General features: G+C 36.6%; 1 protein-coding gene across 2 annotated transcripts; it reads right to left on the minus strand.

The window, feature by feature from the left end:
- Positions 1 to 181: 181 nt before the first annotated feature.
- agbl5 (AGBL carboxypeptidase 5) lies at positions 182 to 16662 on the minus strand. 2 transcript variants are annotated; one of them, XM_028440124.1, is made up of 17 exons: positions 16513 to 16662; positions 13910 to 14158; positions 12846 to 13017; positions 12599 to 12765; positions 11404 to 11581; positions 11131 to 11309; positions 9014 to 9512; positions 8751 to 8920; positions 8464 to 8599; positions 7001 to 7212; positions 6719 to 6921; positions 5732 to 5908; positions 3008 to 3150; positions 2889 to 2941; positions 1909 to 2099; positions 1683 to 1819; positions 182 to 677 (listed from the first exon to the last, which is right to left on the minus strand). In XM_028440124.1, the coding sequence occupies exons 2-17, from the start codon at positions 14107 to 14109 to the stop codon at positions 606 to 608; spliced, it is 2889 nt and encodes a 962-aa protein (XP_028295925.1). In that variant the 5' UTR covers positions 14110 to 14158; positions 16513 to 16662; the 3' UTR covers positions 182 to 605. The 2 variants fall into 2 exon arrangements, with proteins under 2 accessions (XP_028295925.1, XP_028295924.1); XM_028440123.1 differs by having other exon boundaries at positions 16508 to 16627.
- Between the last annotated feature and the right edge of the window lie 1524 nt (positions 16663 to 18186).

Genomic DNA, 18186 nt, shown 5'->3' on the forward strand with positions numbered 1-18186 from the left:
TGTATTTGGTAGAAGATCACAACATAAATTGTTCCATTAATTCATTTACAGTATTTCAATCACAATTTTTTTTTTTTTTCACTACTTCATTCCACCTTTAAAAGTGAACGGTACTTTTACCAAAAACACTAAACAGCTGCACTCTTGTTTCTACACCCAAAATAGATCGTACAGATGCTGTTCAGTCATTAATTTCACATTGGCTGGTTTCCAAAATGGTATACACACTAAATTATATTAGACAGTGCATTACAGATTTGGTTTGGAGTGCATATTATACATTTGTGACACTAACATGGCCAATATACAAATGTAAAGTACAGTAAGAAGGGTTTATGTATCACATATTTTCCAAATAATAATGGAAATTACAAAATAAAGTGACTATCGATGTCATTGAGCAAGGCACTTGACGCACCATTGGGAGAAAGTTTCTGTCATCGTCTGGGTGCTTCACAGCAGGTTGGGGGTGAAAGCAGTAATCGATGATTATAACTCTTATTGCACATCATTTCCAATATAATCCTCTATTAAATATTATTGGCTACTGCTGTTAAATGCTTAAAAACTGTCTTACTGTATACAAAAAAAAAGAAAGAAAGTCCCTAAACTTCTCCACACAGGGGCAGTGTTTCACACATGTTTACAGCTTCAGGAATCACTGGAGTTCCTTCAACCTTCACAAAAAACAAGAACAAATGGATAGCTAAATGCAAGTCAGGGTTTAGTGTTACTTCTTACTTAGGGTGCAAGAAAAAAAGTGATTCGGCGATATATCACAACATTTCACTGCACGATTAAAAAAAAAAAAATTTCATGATATATCACAATTGTTTGGGTGCCATTTTTTTTTTAATATTTAATCAATGCAATGGTTAATTGATGCACTTGAGTTTATGATGGCAGTGTGTAACACTGCATTTTCTTTTCTTCAGTGAAAATGTGCAAAAACACTAATAAATAATAAATAGGATGTTTTGAAGCAAATAGTTTTGACTCAATTTGTCCTCTGAATGATCAATATCTTCTGATGAACATATACAGCAACTTGATTTTTCATCTCTACATTTAATTTTGATATTAACTGGGTAGAATACCGTATCGTGACCCAAGTATCGCGATACGTATCGTATTGCAACATACTTGCCAATACTCACCCCTAACAATTATCATATTAAGCCAAAAAATGTCAAAATCTATTTTTTTAACCAAGTTTTTTAATGAAAAAAAACATTTGATTGCATAGCACGTAAACGCCCGGTCACTAGGTGTCAGTGAACCACATCAGACCTCGTTAAAGTACCTCCTCAATGTATTTTAGCTTGTAAGTTTATTACACTTTATTTTCATAAAACATCCTTTTAAATAATAATAATAATAATTGTAGAACTTCTGTTGTAGAAACAAAAGTTGAACTATTTTGAAAAATGTAATTTGACAGTTTGATAAACATCCCGCTTGTTTTTGATATAGGTAACTGAATTATAGTTAGTTACCATTTACTTATTCTTGCACGTTTAAAAAAAAAAAAAAAAATGAAATAAATTGTACTTCATATTATTTTGTACTATTTATTGATATTGTGATGTGTATTGGGATATACTGTATTGTGAATCGTATTGTTAGATTCATGGCAATGCACACCCCTACTACTTATATACACACTATTTTATTTTTCTCACCTGCTGTAGCTTTGCTTCGATCGCTGGGGCAGTTTCGATGATGGCGTCGTCTTTGTAGTGCAAACATATGTCGGAGCTCTTGTTTTTTAATACTTTGGAAGCCGGCTGAATAGTGCCATCTTTCTCAGGTACTCCTCCTGTTGGATCACATGAAACAGGGACTTTGTTGTGAGCTTTCCAGTTAGTAAAAAAATACACATTTTTTATGGTTAAATGGCCCACATGCCTGACAGTGACAGGTGTCTGTGGAGGCCAGGCCTGAGTAGCTTCCAGATCTTGGTTGTGGCCGACACCTCGTCTCCACATGATCGTGGTCCTTTAGTGGTGGGGGAAGTTTTAGTTTTGTGTGTTGGGGGAGTGTGGGTGGACACCACCCTCCGGACTGGGATGCGGCTCATGTGAGGTTGCAGCTCACACCTGATAAACAACAGTTGGTTAAAGATCCTCATTTTTCCCGACCATTATTGTTAAACAATTATTTATTTTAAAATGCGTGATGTACATCTTACATCTTTGCATCCTAATACTATAGGTGGATATAAGAAAGTACGGAAGATTAGGGCCACTGGAGAAAAAAAAACAACAAAAGACAGAACTTTTTATGGTTATCTTTTTTTTTGTATATATATTTTCTTATTTTTTTATCTTAATCTTTTCTCTTTTGTCTTGATTTTGTTTTTGGTGTTAACACTTTTTTCCAGTTCTGTTTTTTTTTTTTTTGTGTGTGTTTTGTTTCTTCCTCCAGCCACTCAGAAAACTGCTGCCTGCCTCCACCTGTGGTGTGTGTGGGAGGAGCTTAACATAATAAATAAATAAACAAAAAAAAAAAAATTAAGATTGAAAAAAAAAAAAAAGATCAAGATCGAAAAAAGAAAAGATTAAGCCTAAAAAACAAAATAAAAAACTGACAAAAAAAAAAAGGTAACCATAACATTTTGAAAAGTGTCCTACAATTTTTTTTTTCTTCCACTACTGGATTTTTTAATTCTATTTTTTTCTAGTGGTCCTAATCCTCTTCCGTAAAAAGAATTAAGTCAAAACTCAAAGAAAGTGAAGTTATAAGATGACTTTGCAGACAAAAACAGATTAATTTGAACTTTTGAGGTCCAAGATTTCCACAATAATGACTAAACTATGTAATCAATAGTCTTTAAATGTAATCTGAGTACTGAGTAAACAAGCACAGGATAGAAAAGTCGAACTTACTTGCTAAACTTGATGGAAGAAAGGATGTGTTCAGACCCCAGTCCTTTAGCAGCCTGTGACAGATGAAGCCATTAAAATGTCATAACTATATTTGAAAGTATCTGCCAAAATGAGCTCACCTCTTTACAGGCATTTGTTGGGAGGTGAGTGACTGGAAGACTTCTGCAGCCTCTCCCTGGCCGAACTGGACGCACTGGGAATGGCGTTCTGGACCAGCCAGAAGAACTTTGTCCACCAGCTTGAAAGTTGGGACAGCTGAGGCCTGTCAACCAGGTGAAAGCACATGAATACACAGCAGAACGTTTAAATGAAGTCAACTCATATTCAGGATCTTCTCGTCAATGTCTTTAATCGTGACTTTCAATTGATATATTTGCTAAAATAGAACAAGAAAGCAGAAGATTACACACAGGAAGAGTCAGAGGAGAGTAGAGGACCCACACAGACGTTTTTATTCCAGACGTTGAAGTAAAAGACAGCAGCACATTCAACATGCGCCATATTGGGGACGACATCAACAGAGACGAACATATAATCACAGTCAAGTATAGAAGATTAGCACCACATTGAAGAAAAAAAGCACAAATCTCATCAGGAGCACAGACAGTGTTTCAACCTGAAGCTGTTCATCATCTTCTTCTTTTTCACAGAACAATGAGACTCAGGACATCACAGATTACAGTGAGAAAGCACAGGACATTTAAAGTAGAGGCACAGATGTTTGCAGGGCACTGAGAGTGGATTACGTTCTACCCTCGGCTAATAGCAGCAGGCACAGAATATAGAGAATATAGTCGCATAAAAGCATCGAAATAGACTAATGTGCTGTGATCTCAAAGAAGATGTAACCAAGAAACACCAAAGAACAACTCTTAAACTGAATTCTAGTTCAATAAATAATTGAAAGAATACAGTAAATAATCTATATAATGTCAGTCATTGTGCCACCACAATGCTAAATGTATTATTTTCTGGAAAAAGTCTATAATAGTGGTAATAACTTATAATAAATGCCTAGATAATTGAGGAATTTTGCAGTTTCTAAATGTACCCAGTTTTCCATCAGGTTGTCATATTGTTGTGGGCAGAATTCCAGTATAAGTAAACAGACCTTTACACTGGAGCAAACATCAACCACTCACTTCTTAGAAGCCCCAGAACTGTTGTTCCATTTTAACCTGCATTTACAAATAAGTGCCTTTAAAGGATACTCAACATGGATCAATTTTGTGCACAATAAATGGCTCTCATCAAACCCCTGATAAATAAATCTTCATTTTTTTCATTTTATTTTTTTTAAAGACATTATGTTGAGTAGTTGAACAACTACTAAAGACTGCAACTGTAGCTATCAATGATCTGCAAGTTACAGTAGAAAACACGTTTATCTGCTCCAGTAAACGTAAATTGGTTTTCTCTTGAATAGAGCATTAATGGACCAAATTAAAAAAAAAACTTTAAATTAATTCAAAACAACTCAAGTAACTTACACTGTACTATTATCCAATCAGAGTGAGGGAAATGAAATTTAACAGCATTCATTTTGACCTTTAATTTAACTATTGTTTTCATACAATAAAAGTGGACAAAAATATCTGTTGGTTTTCACCACAAACTCAAAAGACAACAACTAATTTCTGTGATTCTGAATTATGTTTACCGTTAACTCAGAACAAACAGCTGCATATATGATCACAGGTACTCAACACCGAAAACCAGTTAGGTTAATCTTTTTTTGTTTTGTTTTATGATAGAAAGAAACAGCACAAAAGCCTGATTGAATGATGCTTTCGTTTCCAAACATTAAAGGGAATATATTCACTGGTCTCTAAATGCAATGCATATTGGGAATGAGTTAATATATATTGCAAATGATGTTAGTATTTAGAGTTGGGCTCGTAACGATATTACGAAACAAAATGCTGGAAGACCGCTTGGTTGTATTTGCCAAGTTTTGACCAATGATGAAGTACCATGTCCATACTAGTTTTCTATAGGCTGATTAAAGGCCAACAATTGATACTGGGAACAGTATCAAACATTTAAATTAAAGGTCTCCACCTGCACATGCTTGTTTCTACCATATTCCACTATGACACTGTGTTGTTACGGTGCTGCTGCTGATAGATTGGTGTGTGCACATTGAGAGAGAGAGAAGGGCTGCAGTAATATGCTTTTAACAGTGCATGTTATATTACTGTGATGTTGCTGTCAGGCTAACGTTAGCTTGTTAGCTCCTCTGAGGGAGGGACTTTGGAGGCAGGGCAAGAGAGCAACGGGGAGGGAGGGATCTGAAAGTTACAGACTGCACCTTTAACTGCTTCAGGAGCCCGGCCTATAAACAAGGCATTATTTAAATTTCGCACTAGTGGCATGTCAGCCAAAACCTTGCATTAAGTTACTCTTTATGCCTAGGTGCATGTATCCTGGTTGTAATAAAAAGCTAACGACTGGCTGGTAAAGCACATAGCGGTAAACACGTGATGTAAACAGGAATGTGAAGAATTTGTAAAGTGGTCGAGCTAGCACCAATGTTGTTTAAGACACAAAGGTACCACACACACCTAACTTATACAGATTTCTATGAAGAGATACTTTAATGTAAGTAAACAATTGTGTTGTTAAGCACGCACTGAGGACAGCTCCTCAGTGCACTCACACAAACACCATTAAACCAAGTGTTAGCGTTAGCTTCAGTCCGCTGTGGGCTCAGGTGTGTTGCTGCTGACCAATGGGCGGCTGTGAACAAGCAGGGCTCAGCTTGGAGAGCACCCCAGGGTGGGGCCGAGCCTGCAGAGAGGGGAGCAAGGCGGAGACGCCGGGGGACTGAAGGGAGTACAGACCTTTTATACTAACGGAGGCCGGGAGGGGACAGGAGCCCACTGCACACACTGAGGATGAGGAGGAGGAGGAAGAAGGAGGTGAGGGAGGTGGAGGGTGGGCAGGTGGGTGGCTGTTGGAGGGAGATCGAAGGATGGAACGATGGTGGGTGGGGCGTCTCTTCTCCTGAGGTTTAGTATCTACAAAGGGAACACGCACACACAAACGCACACAGGAAATGTGCTCACAAGTGATTGACAATTTAATTTGGAATAAGATAAATCAGAAACACCCATTGATGAAAAGTTAAGTGCTTTAAACATGCACAGACATTAGGAATCATGTAAATGGAGGGATGTAGAAAATACACCTGCAGGATAAATTATTTTATCAAGAGTGGAAATACTTCAAATAAAACGTACAATTTTGAGGGGCTGGAATGTCCACCAGATAGGATGTATATAGCATTTATTCTGAGAGAGTAGGTGGAGCTAAACTGGCCATATCTCAAGGCGTATTCATCCGATCAAACTAAATATTTACAGTGTGCCTATTGATTGATCACGGAACTATTGGAAAAAAATTCTGAATTTTTTGAGACGTCAGGGGCCATTTGTGGAAAAGGCTCACGTGCCCGAGAGCGTTCTTGAGACATTACAGGTTGCTTGTGTTTTATAAAAAGTTTTAAAAAAGTGATTTAACTTATAAATCTTTTCACAAAATTCCAATAAATTATTGAAACTGGGAATTGACCTCATGAGCTAAAAGTATTTGGCGCTGTGTTCCAATCACGTAGGTCTTTCGTACATTTTATAAGCCCTAGCACTACAGCAGAACCACAGACACAATATAAACACAAGCTGAAATGTGACACAATTACTCAACGGTTGCTTTAACCGTCATTAAATCATACGCAGTGAGAGAAAAAGGACAACACAAGACAAACAACTGATACCATGTATCAAAACCCAGCATCGCAGGCAGGCAGAACAACAGGAGGATCAACTTACCTCGAACTGGGCCCAGTATCTTATTGCTTCCACGTCCACTGGTATGTGTGCTGTTCTGCAGCGTGTGTGTTCGGGGCGGAGTGCAGCCGAAAGTGAAGCTCGGTGAGTTGTGCATCTTGGGGGAGGGTGTCTGGCTGCTGCTGCTGTGACTGTTGCAGCGAACGCGGTGGAAAGTGTTCTCCGACGCCGATCCGGTCAAACAGCTGCTTGGAAAAGCGACACAAACAGAAAACAACTCATGACACAACTGTGAAAAAGTAACGAGAAATGTGTTGAACTCACTTGTTGAAGCTCTTGGGAGGTGAAAGCTTGGTGCTATCGTGGTGTGTTCCTGGATGAGCGTTGATGTGCGCGTGCAAACCTTTGGTGTTGCGGACATGTTTGAGGATCCAGGCTCTGAGGTTGGTGAGGCAGTTGTGTTCGGACAGCACAAGTCGTGGCCAGGGGTTGCGCTCCGCCATGTCCAGGGCCGAAATAGCAACAGCTCGGCCCACCTGGAACACAACAGAACTGAGTTACTAAGGCAATATATTGCGATATTTCACCTCACGATTATTGTATCGATCCAAAAAATGTCCAAATCGATTTTTAACAAAAAAACTAATTAATTGTGCCAACATATGCATAGCACGTAAACGCTGAGTCAATAGGTGTCAGTGAACCACAGGGAACTACCTCACTCCTCAGTGTATTTAAGCTTGGAAGTTTATTACACTTCATTTTCAGAAAACATACTGGACACTTTAATAGATGTATGTAGTTACTTTTTTAAGAATTTAAGAACTTAACAGAATCAGAATCTGTTGTAGAAGGAAAAGTTGAACTTTTTTTGAAAAATTTTATTTGACAGTTTGATAAACATACCAATTGTTTTTGATTTTGGTACTTGAATTACAGTTAGTTACCATTTACTTGTTTAAAAATTTTTAATAAATTGTAATTTCATACCATTTGATACTTGTAAAGATGAAATGTGTAATTATTAATATTGCAATGTAAACCGTTTAGTATGGGGATATATCATATCGTGACTAAGGGTGTAAGAAAAAAATCAATTCTGAAATATATTTCTGTGATAATTGCATTGATCCAAAAAATGTCCAAATCGATTTTTTTTTAAACTTGTTTTTGTAATGAAAAAAACATTAAATTGTGCTAACAGAATCTGTTGTTGAATCAAAAGTTAAACTTTTTTATTTCATAAAAGATAATTTAACAGTTTGATAAACATACTTTTTTTTTTTATTGGTACTTGAATTACTGGTACAGTTAGTAATTACTTGATCCCGCAAGTTAAAAAAATGTAATAAATTGTATTTCATATCATATTGTACTTGTAAAGGTGAAATTCGTAATTTTTACTATTGTAATATACTGTATATCTTACTGTTTAGTATCCGGATATATGGGATTGTGAAATACAAAATTGTGAATCATATTATATCGTCAGATCCATGAGAATGCACACCCTAATGAGTTACTACTAACATACGCATTTTATTTATTTATTTTATTTTAATTTATCCGATTACATTATAATATACAAAATTCAAGTGCCTCACATTTGATAAAAATCTAATTTGGTGTAAAAATGTGATTCTTAAGATACATTTTATCAAAGTTTTAAAATAAATTACAGAATATTTGACAGTAACCAATAATCCAATAGTAAAAACTATGAAGCTAAAACTATAACCTATGTAGAAAGCGTTTGTCTAAAAATATTTTAATGCTTGGTGTCCCACCTGCTCAAATATTTCCGGAGTGTATTTTGGAGGGAATGACGATGGTGGGGGTGGGGTCGCCCGTCCGTTGTCGTGACAGGCTGGTGGGATGCTGTTCATGGTTTTACCTGTGTTGTAGTTGCACTCTAAAGTGTAACTAAAGGAGAAAAAAAAGCTCTTAGTTAATAAATCTTATATCAACATCATACTGTAAACTTTAAACCCTAATACTGGAATCTGATTTCTACATCTGATCTAACCCATCCATTGAACACTGCTTTACTGGTGCCAACGTGATGATTTCTGACCTATGAAGCAGCCCGATGGCTTTGTGAATGGCGACCCGCCCACTGCCTTCTTTTGACTGGCCGTCTCTCTTATCTCGAGCGTACATGTTTTTCTCAGTGAAGTTGCAGCCAATGAAGTCAAAATGTGCAGAGTTCACAGCGATCAGTTTGGGGTACAGCATGTTCTCCACCTGTAGAAACAGGAAATAGAAAAACATTGAAGACATTTCTGATGGCTGTCGTAGTTTACAAACCGACTGATTCCAGTGTGGTTTTGATTTTACCTGCTGGCTCTCATCAGGAAGATTATTCCCATACATGAAGCATCCCCGTTTGGAGGCATGGCCATGAAGGTCTACGTAATAAGCCACTCCCCCTTCCTTGGGAGGCACTGGTTTCGGCTCCTCCACCTGTGGTGCTGCTACATCTACAGGAACAGATGCTTTTTCCACATCTTTGGTCAGCCATGTGCTTTCCTCTGTTACCATGGGAACCAGTGGGAGCGCTGGATTCCCATCCTTCTCTGTATTCCGTTGGTTCAAGCTGACTTCGAGGGCGGTGAGGGCAGGAGCCGGATGCTGGTTGGAGGGTTTATTGTTTAAGGGGGAGGGCTGTGTGCATCCATGTGAAACACTGTTAGAGGAGCTGTTAGAGTGTGTTTGATTTAAGCGGTTGTGCACGTGATGGTAGAGTAGCAGTGTTTTGGCTGCATAAATGGAAGGATGCAGCTCAGGGTTGGGGTTTAGGTACTGTCTGTTCAGGTTCACTCCTCTGGAATCAGTTCTACAAGAGAATACAGGAAAAAAGAAACGTCAACACGATGAAGTTTAAACACAGGCGATGCATTTAGTGTCAATACTCCACATAAGCAGCATATTGGGATGCACATACAAAAAATAATGTCATTATCACAGTGTTTTTTAATCTTGCGGTCATGTGGGGTCACCTGGAATGTGTTCAAAATTATTACTAATTCAATATATGTTTAATTATTATTCCCTTTCAAATTAAAACACAACACACAAACGTAAACAACTGTATGCTATACATTCAGTTTCTGAAATCTAAATCGAGTTCAAATAAAATGCAGTATAAAGAGAAGAAAAAAAAAAAAAAACATACACATAAAAATGGGGTCACAATCCAAAAAAGGTTGGGAACCACTGCATTATTACCATTGCTACAGAGGTCATATTTTCACTTTATTTGTTTGACTGTTAGCAGGTTTACGTCAAAAGTACGTAACAAATTTTGACAAACTTTAACCAAAAAATAGACCTTAGACTATAAAAGATTGAAGGGGATCCTGGAAAAATATACTAATTCTGGATCAGTTTGAAAATCAAAAAACCTCCATCTTTCATCATTGGTGAAAATTCCTAAAAGTATATTTCTGTTCGTAATTGATTGATCTTTATGAAATTTGACTCAATTATGTCAGGCTTGTTTCTCAATGAACCCCCACATTTCATCTGTTCCATTTATTTCATTGTTCTTTTTTTATATACGTCACTACCACTGACACAGTGACATAAAGAAGTCAGTGCAAGTCATCTGACCCAGCTTTCTGACCTCCTCATGACCTGCAGAATATTGATGAGCATGAAGCCAGGTGGTAATGGAACACAGTGTTATGTGGTGAACACGCGCATCCTGGACTTAAAAGACCTGTTAGTGATGACTTGGTGCCAGATTTTACATATTGTTAAATGTGGTCATAATGACAGAATGACAATGGATAAATAATAAACATCCTAACTTTAATGATCCACAGCGATATGAGACCATCTCCATTACAAACAACACGTATCTACTATGAATAAAGTCAGTGTTAGACTCCATAAATAAAATAACATTAAAGATAACCAACATTACCAGAAAAATTAACAGCTTTAAGACAAACCCAGGTTAATATTAACAAGTATAATGTAACTTTTCTATTGTTTTTGGTCACTGAGTGTCCCATAGTGACTGAAAAACTTAGCCTGGGTAATATATATCGAGTTTTATATTTTTGCAATAAAGAAAATTACAATATCACCTATATATATATATATATAGGAGTCGCTGCTTTCACTACCTCTCAGAACAGCATGAAAAGCACAGTTAAATGGATTTCTAAACACATCCTAACCCAGACCTTCCCCTAAACAAGCCTCACTACAGAACTCACTCACACGTGCTGTTCCCTATAGGAGACAAAGCCAAAAGTGACACATATTATGCAGCTGTTTGTTAATAAATGTGCCTGTGTGGAATTTTGCATCAGCAAATTTAACATTGAATTGTCTTTCTGGTCAGACTTAATTTAAATTTAAATTTTTGAGATTTATATCGTATATCGCCATTTTGTGAAAAAAATATTGAAATATGAGTTCTGGTCCATATTGCCCAGCCCTACCTGTAGTGTCCACGAACAACTCCATCGGGGTTGAGCATTGGAATGAGCTTAAAAACAAACATGTCACGTAGTGCATGTGCTCGAGGGTCGTCTCTCCTGAGGATGAAGTTCAGGAAGCCATTGAACACAAAAGAAGATGGCGTTTCCCCGGGGTGAACTCGGCTGCTGAGAAAAAACACCTAAAGAAACACAAGAACCGACATTAAGACCAAGAGAAGCTTAACTGCTTTACAACAAAAAAAAAACAAAGGTAGGGCTGCTGGCTGCTTTTACCCTCTTGCATGAGAAGACATGAGGCCTGGGAGTGTTGGTGTCTGGAAATAGCTGCGGTAGACGGGCTTCTCTCTCCTCCTGCATCCCATTGCAGTTTGTCACAGTGATGAGGTCGACCCTGTTGCCATCCACAGAGTGGCACAGTAACTCTCTGTAGTAGTAGACTGTGTCTGGTGTGCTGGAGGGGAAATAATTTGAATTGTAAAAATGAAAAGAAACACCCCATCCTTGCATTAGCCAAGTCAGTGGTTCTAAACACTGGGGGGTCAGGACCCCATTTGGGGCCATGAGACACTGGGAGAGGATCGCCAGATGCCTTCAAAAAACTAAGAATAATTTCTGAACATTTTGAGCCCAATTTTGTTTATTTTTAACCTTTATCTGCAACTACTTACATATTTTAACCTATTTTCATCACTTATTCTTGCCATATTTTAGCTCCTTTTAATTTGTTGTTACACATCTCCAATTTTTCAGCACGTATAAACCCTTCACACCACTTTTCCCACCTAATGTCACATATGTTGACCCAATATTGTCACTTTTAACCTCTTTTCACCATATTTCATGCTTATTTTTTGCAAATTCAACCACATTCACCATTGTTCATGCCCATTATTTGCAAGTTTAAACTAATTATTCCTACTTTTTTTCTGCCACTTTTAACCCAATATTGACACTTTGAACCCTTTTTACCACTTTTTCTGTCGGTTTTTGGCCACTCTAGTTTGCAACTTTTAACCATTTTATGTGGTTTTTAAAATCCCATTTCACCACTTTTGGTGACTTTTAACCCATTTCATTTCTGATTAAATCAAGGATTTACATCTTTAAGATGACTATATACTATGGCGCAAATAATACTAAACTTCCTGAATAACAGTGGATATTATTCAGATAAATAAATAAATGTGGTTATCACAGATTCATAGAACAATGGACCATCATTTTGCTGATTTTATGGATGGACCCCAAAAAGCTCCCCCCTTTATTCCCCCTTATAGATGGTCCTGTCTCTACATGACTGTTCATGTCCGTGTTCAACCACCTTCAGGTACAGTGGGGGTCCCCGGTCTCTGGCACCTTTATTTTGGAGGTCACAGGCTAAAAAGGTTAAGTACTACTGATCTAGGTAATAATGCGTTACTTGCATTAATACCTAAAACTGCACATTAGCATTATGGTTGTTCCTCACCTGCTCGGACTGAGTTGAGCAGCATTAGGAAAGCTTCTATCCAACTGTTGCAACATTTCCTGACACTCGGTGTACGAGAAAGGGTAGCAGAAGGAGAAGTACGTAGTCGCCTTTCGCACCTCCGAAATTCGGTGAGTGAACGTAAGGACAAACTGGCTATCCACAATCTAAAAAAGAAGCAAAAAGAAGGGATAAGATAGTAGAACTCCTGACACCAGCAATCTTTTACTGGTTTGGCCGCGTGTACCTTAATTGTGGGTCTGTCCCGAATCCTTTCCCAACGATTTTTGCCTGGTACAGTGCGAACAAGTGGAGCCATGCCTTGGCTGTAGAGCTTCCTCTGATTGTTCATGTTCATCACATTGATCTTCATTAACTTTCCAGGTACTGCCCCTTGGACATTAAAGTAAAACCATGATCTAAAAAGAAAAGGGCAGCAAGTTTTAATTTGACAAAGTTACCACAATTGAGGCTGTGTTCGAAATAACATACTAACGTACTACTCATACAAAATCTGACGTCAAAATGAGTATGTAGCAAGTTCACATTAGATAGTTTGAAAAAATTGACTACATGAGAAATACCTGGATGTATACTACATCATAACATTTTTTTGAAGTATGCACGGTGGGCACACTAGGATACTTAAACGTCCCATGATGCATTGCTAGCAGAACGTAAAATTGTCCCAGGACCGGCTTCAAGCTAAAAATCAAACATTCCCTTTTTAAAATAAAAGCATCCCTTCTTGTCTTCCATTAGTTTTTAACTCTTTTATGAATTGTAGGGGTGCACCGATTGCAATTTTTTGGCCAATGACCGATTTTTTAAAAAGCCTGACCGGCCGATTCCGACTTTGGCCAATCCCTATTTTTTTTAATCATGGAGCATACACCTTGAATGTTCCAATTTTATTTTATTGTAAAACATTCAACTAAATCCACAAAATAATACATTTTTTTTTTGTTTTAACTACACATGAGGTAGTTATTTCAAATATAAATGAAAAGTTTAGAGCATTACTGTCCAAAATACTAAATTATATCAGTCCCTTAAGACTTTTGTGGAGGTAGAAAAGGTCAGCGGAAAAGAACGGTTTCATATGCAAGGATCCACCAAAATAAGGGAAAATGTGAAAGTATACTTGAGTGGGAACTGTCCATCCTAATCATACTAATAGTATATAGTAGACAGTATATACTCATTGAGTATGTAATATGTTAGTATGAGACTTTGAACACAGCCATATAGTAGAAGCCCTCGTCTTAGTATTTTCTTTGCTTAAAACACAAGTCACTGATGTCCAACTACCTGTTTCCATTCTCATGCTCTGTTCCAGCACAGTCTGGCTGTGTCCACACATTGAACTCATAATCGGAGGTGAGGCCTGACCCAGGAGAAGCTGTATCAGATGGAGGACTGGAGATGCCATTCTCCACCTTCTCCACCCGTGCCAAGTTCCCAGAGTCAAACTTCGAACTGAACACAATGTTACCAAAGCGAGCCTCCATGGCTCTGTTCTCTCTGAGCAGTAGAAGTCAGAACCCCAACGTCAACAGCCTGTCGTCAACAAAACACACAACATTTATCACTCACAATGTCTGATAGTCTATATAGTACTTCAATTTGTACACACATAAGCATTTGTGGTGAGTATTGGCAAGGATGTTGCAATACAATACATATCACGATACTTGGGTCACAATACGATATTATCGCGTTATTCTACCCAGTTGTCAATATCAAAATAAACATAGAGATGAAAACTCAAGTTGCTGTATATGTTCATCAGAAGATATTGATCATTCAGAGGACATATTGAATCAAAACTATTTGCTTCAAATCATCCTATTTATCATTTATTATTATTAGTGTTTTTGCACATTTTCACTGAAAAAAGGAAAATGCAGTGTTACACACTGCCATCATAAAATAAAATGCAACACGTTTCTTTTCACTGAAACTACTGTGTAGTAGTCTCAAAGTAACCATGACAACATAATGACTGCATTGTAACAACTGTAAGTGAGAACATTAATGATGAAATCACCCCGAGTTACTGATAATGTACAACAATAAGAAAAAATAATTTTTCCTATTGTGATCTAAACAGATTATATGAAAATAAAATTCCTGTGCATACATAAATATTGCAGGCATTACACACTGCCATCATAAAATCAAGTGCATCAAGTAACCATTGCAACACATTAAAAGCATTGTAAATAGAGGTGATATTGATATCGGTCCGATATCAGCCAGAAAACGAATATTGAATTTTATTGGACTGCGTCTAAAATTGCCGATAGAAGCGCGCCGATAAAATTTCCCGCTCCAGCACTTCTATACATAGGTGACTGTGGTTCACACTCCAACACAGTAATCTACTGTTGCTGACTATTGTTCTCTGTTTGACTAACATCACTTGATCAAGCCTTTTCTAACATTCCACGCTACAAAATAAGTAATAAAAGTATGTATGATTAGTGCTGATACCGTATCGGATCAATATCGGTATCGGCCGTTACGCAAGGCTGCAATATCGATATCATATCGGAAGTGAAAAAAGTTGTATCGGGACATCCCTAGTTGTAATCACTTAAATATTACACAAATACACAAAAATGTTGATTAAATATCCCAAAAAAATAAATTAATTTAAAATCGCCACCCAAAAAAATCGCGATATATTGTGAAATCAACTATTTTTTTTTCACATCCCTAATAAGCATAGAATAATACAATGTACATTAATTAGTTCAATACATTGCCAAAGCCATTGTCACAAACTATACAAAGAAATGAAGAGACCTTAAGCTTGGGAATTTTGGAAATAATCAAAAATATGAGCTTTACATGGGAACTATTTATTGAAATTAACCAGAAATTGGGATTCATTTTAAAGATCTGATCATATTTTAGATGACGCTAAAAAATATCTTCCTAATCCGAACGATAGAAAAAAAGACTGTAGAAATAATAATAATAATAATAATAATAAATCCATTATTTTTCATTGATTAGGAAGCAAAAACAAGGTAACCAAGATATAACAAACAAATTTAATGATAGATAATATGTTTTAGTGTATATTAGCTGATTTAAGACAGATATTTAAGGCAGTGACTATCCGAAAAGTTGTCCTTTCAATATACCAACATTCTATTCGTACGCTGCGCCCCTCATTGATCAGTTTAGGTCACGTGATGAGGTCAGTCATTTGCCAGTTTAGGTCACATGACTAAGACTAAACCTACCCCTAAAAATTGTTGAGATATAGGGTTATAACCTAACCCTAACCCTAAACCTAACCTTAAAACTAAGGTGCTATTGGTACTCCGGTAAACGTACCAATAGCACCGTCGGTTGTCCGTACGGCAACCGCACGAATAGACACTTTCTTTATTAAAAGCTGAGTAATTGCAATTGACTTTAAGGCGAAAAATAATAATTGTAATTGGTCATCATAAGCTTGATTAAGTTGTAACTGAACATGGATAATTGAAGGCGTAATTGTAATTGAAAAATGTAATTGACCCCCAACCCTGGTGTCATCAGCAGCCATAACAACAACAGCTGACCGTCTAACAAGAGAACTGTAGGAGGGAGGGAGGGTGTAGTGTAGTGTAGTAGCGACCCCAAGCTTTGCTCAGGCTTGACCCCCAGTATTGTATTAAAATGCTATAAGCTTGCCCAACACACACATAAAAAAAACTACACAGTGACAGACCACTGCGTCTGTTTTCTGTTGTTGTGTTATCGCTAAACACAGCTAGCATAACAGCTAACTAAACGACCGTACGAGCTGCCCGCTGTGGCACAAACAATGAAAAGAAAACACGATTTTTCAACCATATTTTACCACCGAATAACGTCTAAACCACACTACGACACGGGAATGTGTCTTACTTTACAGGTTAGAATCAATGTCCATCTGCGTTGTCTCCGTCCTTCTCATCCCTCAGTTGGTCCGTCGCTCTGCGTGCAGTGTTTGGAGTCAGGGTTGCCAGATTCAGCCTGCAAATCCCCGCCCACAAATGTTAGAAACTATCTATCTATCTATCTATCTATCTATCTATCTATCTATCTATCTATCTATCTATCTATCTATCTATCTATCTATCTATCTATCTATCTATCTATCTATATTTTTTGTTGTTGTTAATAGTAATAATTAGAGCTTCTTCTTCTTCTTTTCTTTTTCTTCTTCTTCTTCTTCTTCTTCTTCTTCTTCTTCTTCTTCTTCTTCTTCTTCTTCTTCTTCTTTTTCTTTTTCTTTTTCTTTTTCTTTTTCTTTTTCTTCTTCTTCTTCTTCTTCTTCTTTTTCTTTTTCTTTTTCTTCTTCTTCTTCTTCTTACCTAAGGGATCTTGTTTATATGGAACTCCACTCATCAAGTCTTTGATGATGTACCAAATGCTATGATGGACAAAGACGACCGGTCCTCACCACCCTGTACTTTACAAAGCCTCCAGCAGATGAAGCTGTAGATCTATAGATGTTTTTTTTTTTTTGTCTTCTTCTTCTCTCCATCTTGATTTTATTAGCCCCATTCCTACTGACTGAACAGCATTCAGCAGCAACTTTATGATCACCTGAAAAATATCGTGGACTTCAAACGATTTTGCTCACTTTACACTCAACCAACCATGTTGTGGAAAGTGCATGAGTGAATTTCACAATGTCATAAATAATACACTTTACGCTTTCACATGCAAATAAATGCATATAATGTATAAGGTCGTTTATTACTGGTTTAAACCATCGTTTGCCAGTCAGCTTTGATCAGTATTTTAGTTAGTTAGTTAGTTAGTTAGTTAGTTAGTTAGTTAGTTTAAAAAACATACTAGGAAAAGTATAACAATAATAACTAAAAAAATGTAGTTGAGATATCTCATCATTTTTAATTTATATATATATATACATACCATTTCTATTATATTTATTTATAATATGAAAGCGTGATATGTTATTATGTCATGTAGCTACATTTTTTCACTGTATATTTTATTGCATACAGGGTGACATTTCAACAAGTCCAAATACAAAAAAATATATTCTGGCTTTTTTCTATCTGGATATATTAGTGTACACTGTCCCTGTTAAATAAACCAATAAATAAATAAAATATACTAAGTCAAAATTACCATATACTATCTCATTATTATGAGATAGTTGAGAGACTAAGTCATAATTAAGAGATACTATCTTATAATTATGAAATACAAAGTCAAAATTAAGATATTATGCAATACTTAGTATCTCATAATTATGACTTTAGATTGTTTTAATTGTTTTAATTTTACTTTTTCTAGTTTTTTTTTTTTTTTAAATCTTTTTTGGACTGGCGAGACTGGACTTCAATAAATGTATACGTTTTTTTTACCAAAAATGTTTTTAGTTTGAAGGTAAACCTAAAAGCATCTGATCACTGTTAAAAATTATTTTTGGTATCAAAAAACATGGATTATAATCCATTGTTTATATCTTTTTAATAAAGAGATTTTTCTTTTGTTAGACTGAAATCTGTACTTTCATTAACCCAACAGGCAGTTTGGATGGTCACTTGTTTGTGTTGAGGTTACACTGA

This window comes from Gouania willdenowi, chromosome 24, assembly GCF_900634775.1.
Source record: "Gouania willdenowi chromosome 24, fGouWil2.1, whole genome shotgun sequence".
NCBI lineage: Eukaryota > Metazoa > Chordata > Actinopteri > Blenniiformes > Gobiesocidae > Gouania > Gouania willdenowi.

Bases quoted from the DNA above. Each gene is read 5' to 3' on its own strand.
- agbl5 (XM_028440124.1), bottom strand. From the start codon at position 14,109: ATGGAGGCTCGCTTTGGTAACATTGTGTTCAGTTCGAAGTTTGACTCT. The intron at 11,582-12,598 runs GTGAGGAACAAC...TTTCCCCTCCAG, and splicing joins GCTCAACTCAGTCCGAGCAG to CACACCAGACACAGTCTACT. The intron at 2,100-2,888 runs GTAAGTTCGACT...GTTGTTTATCAG, and splicing joins TCTTCCATCAAGTTTAGCAA to GTGTGAGCTGCAACCTCACA.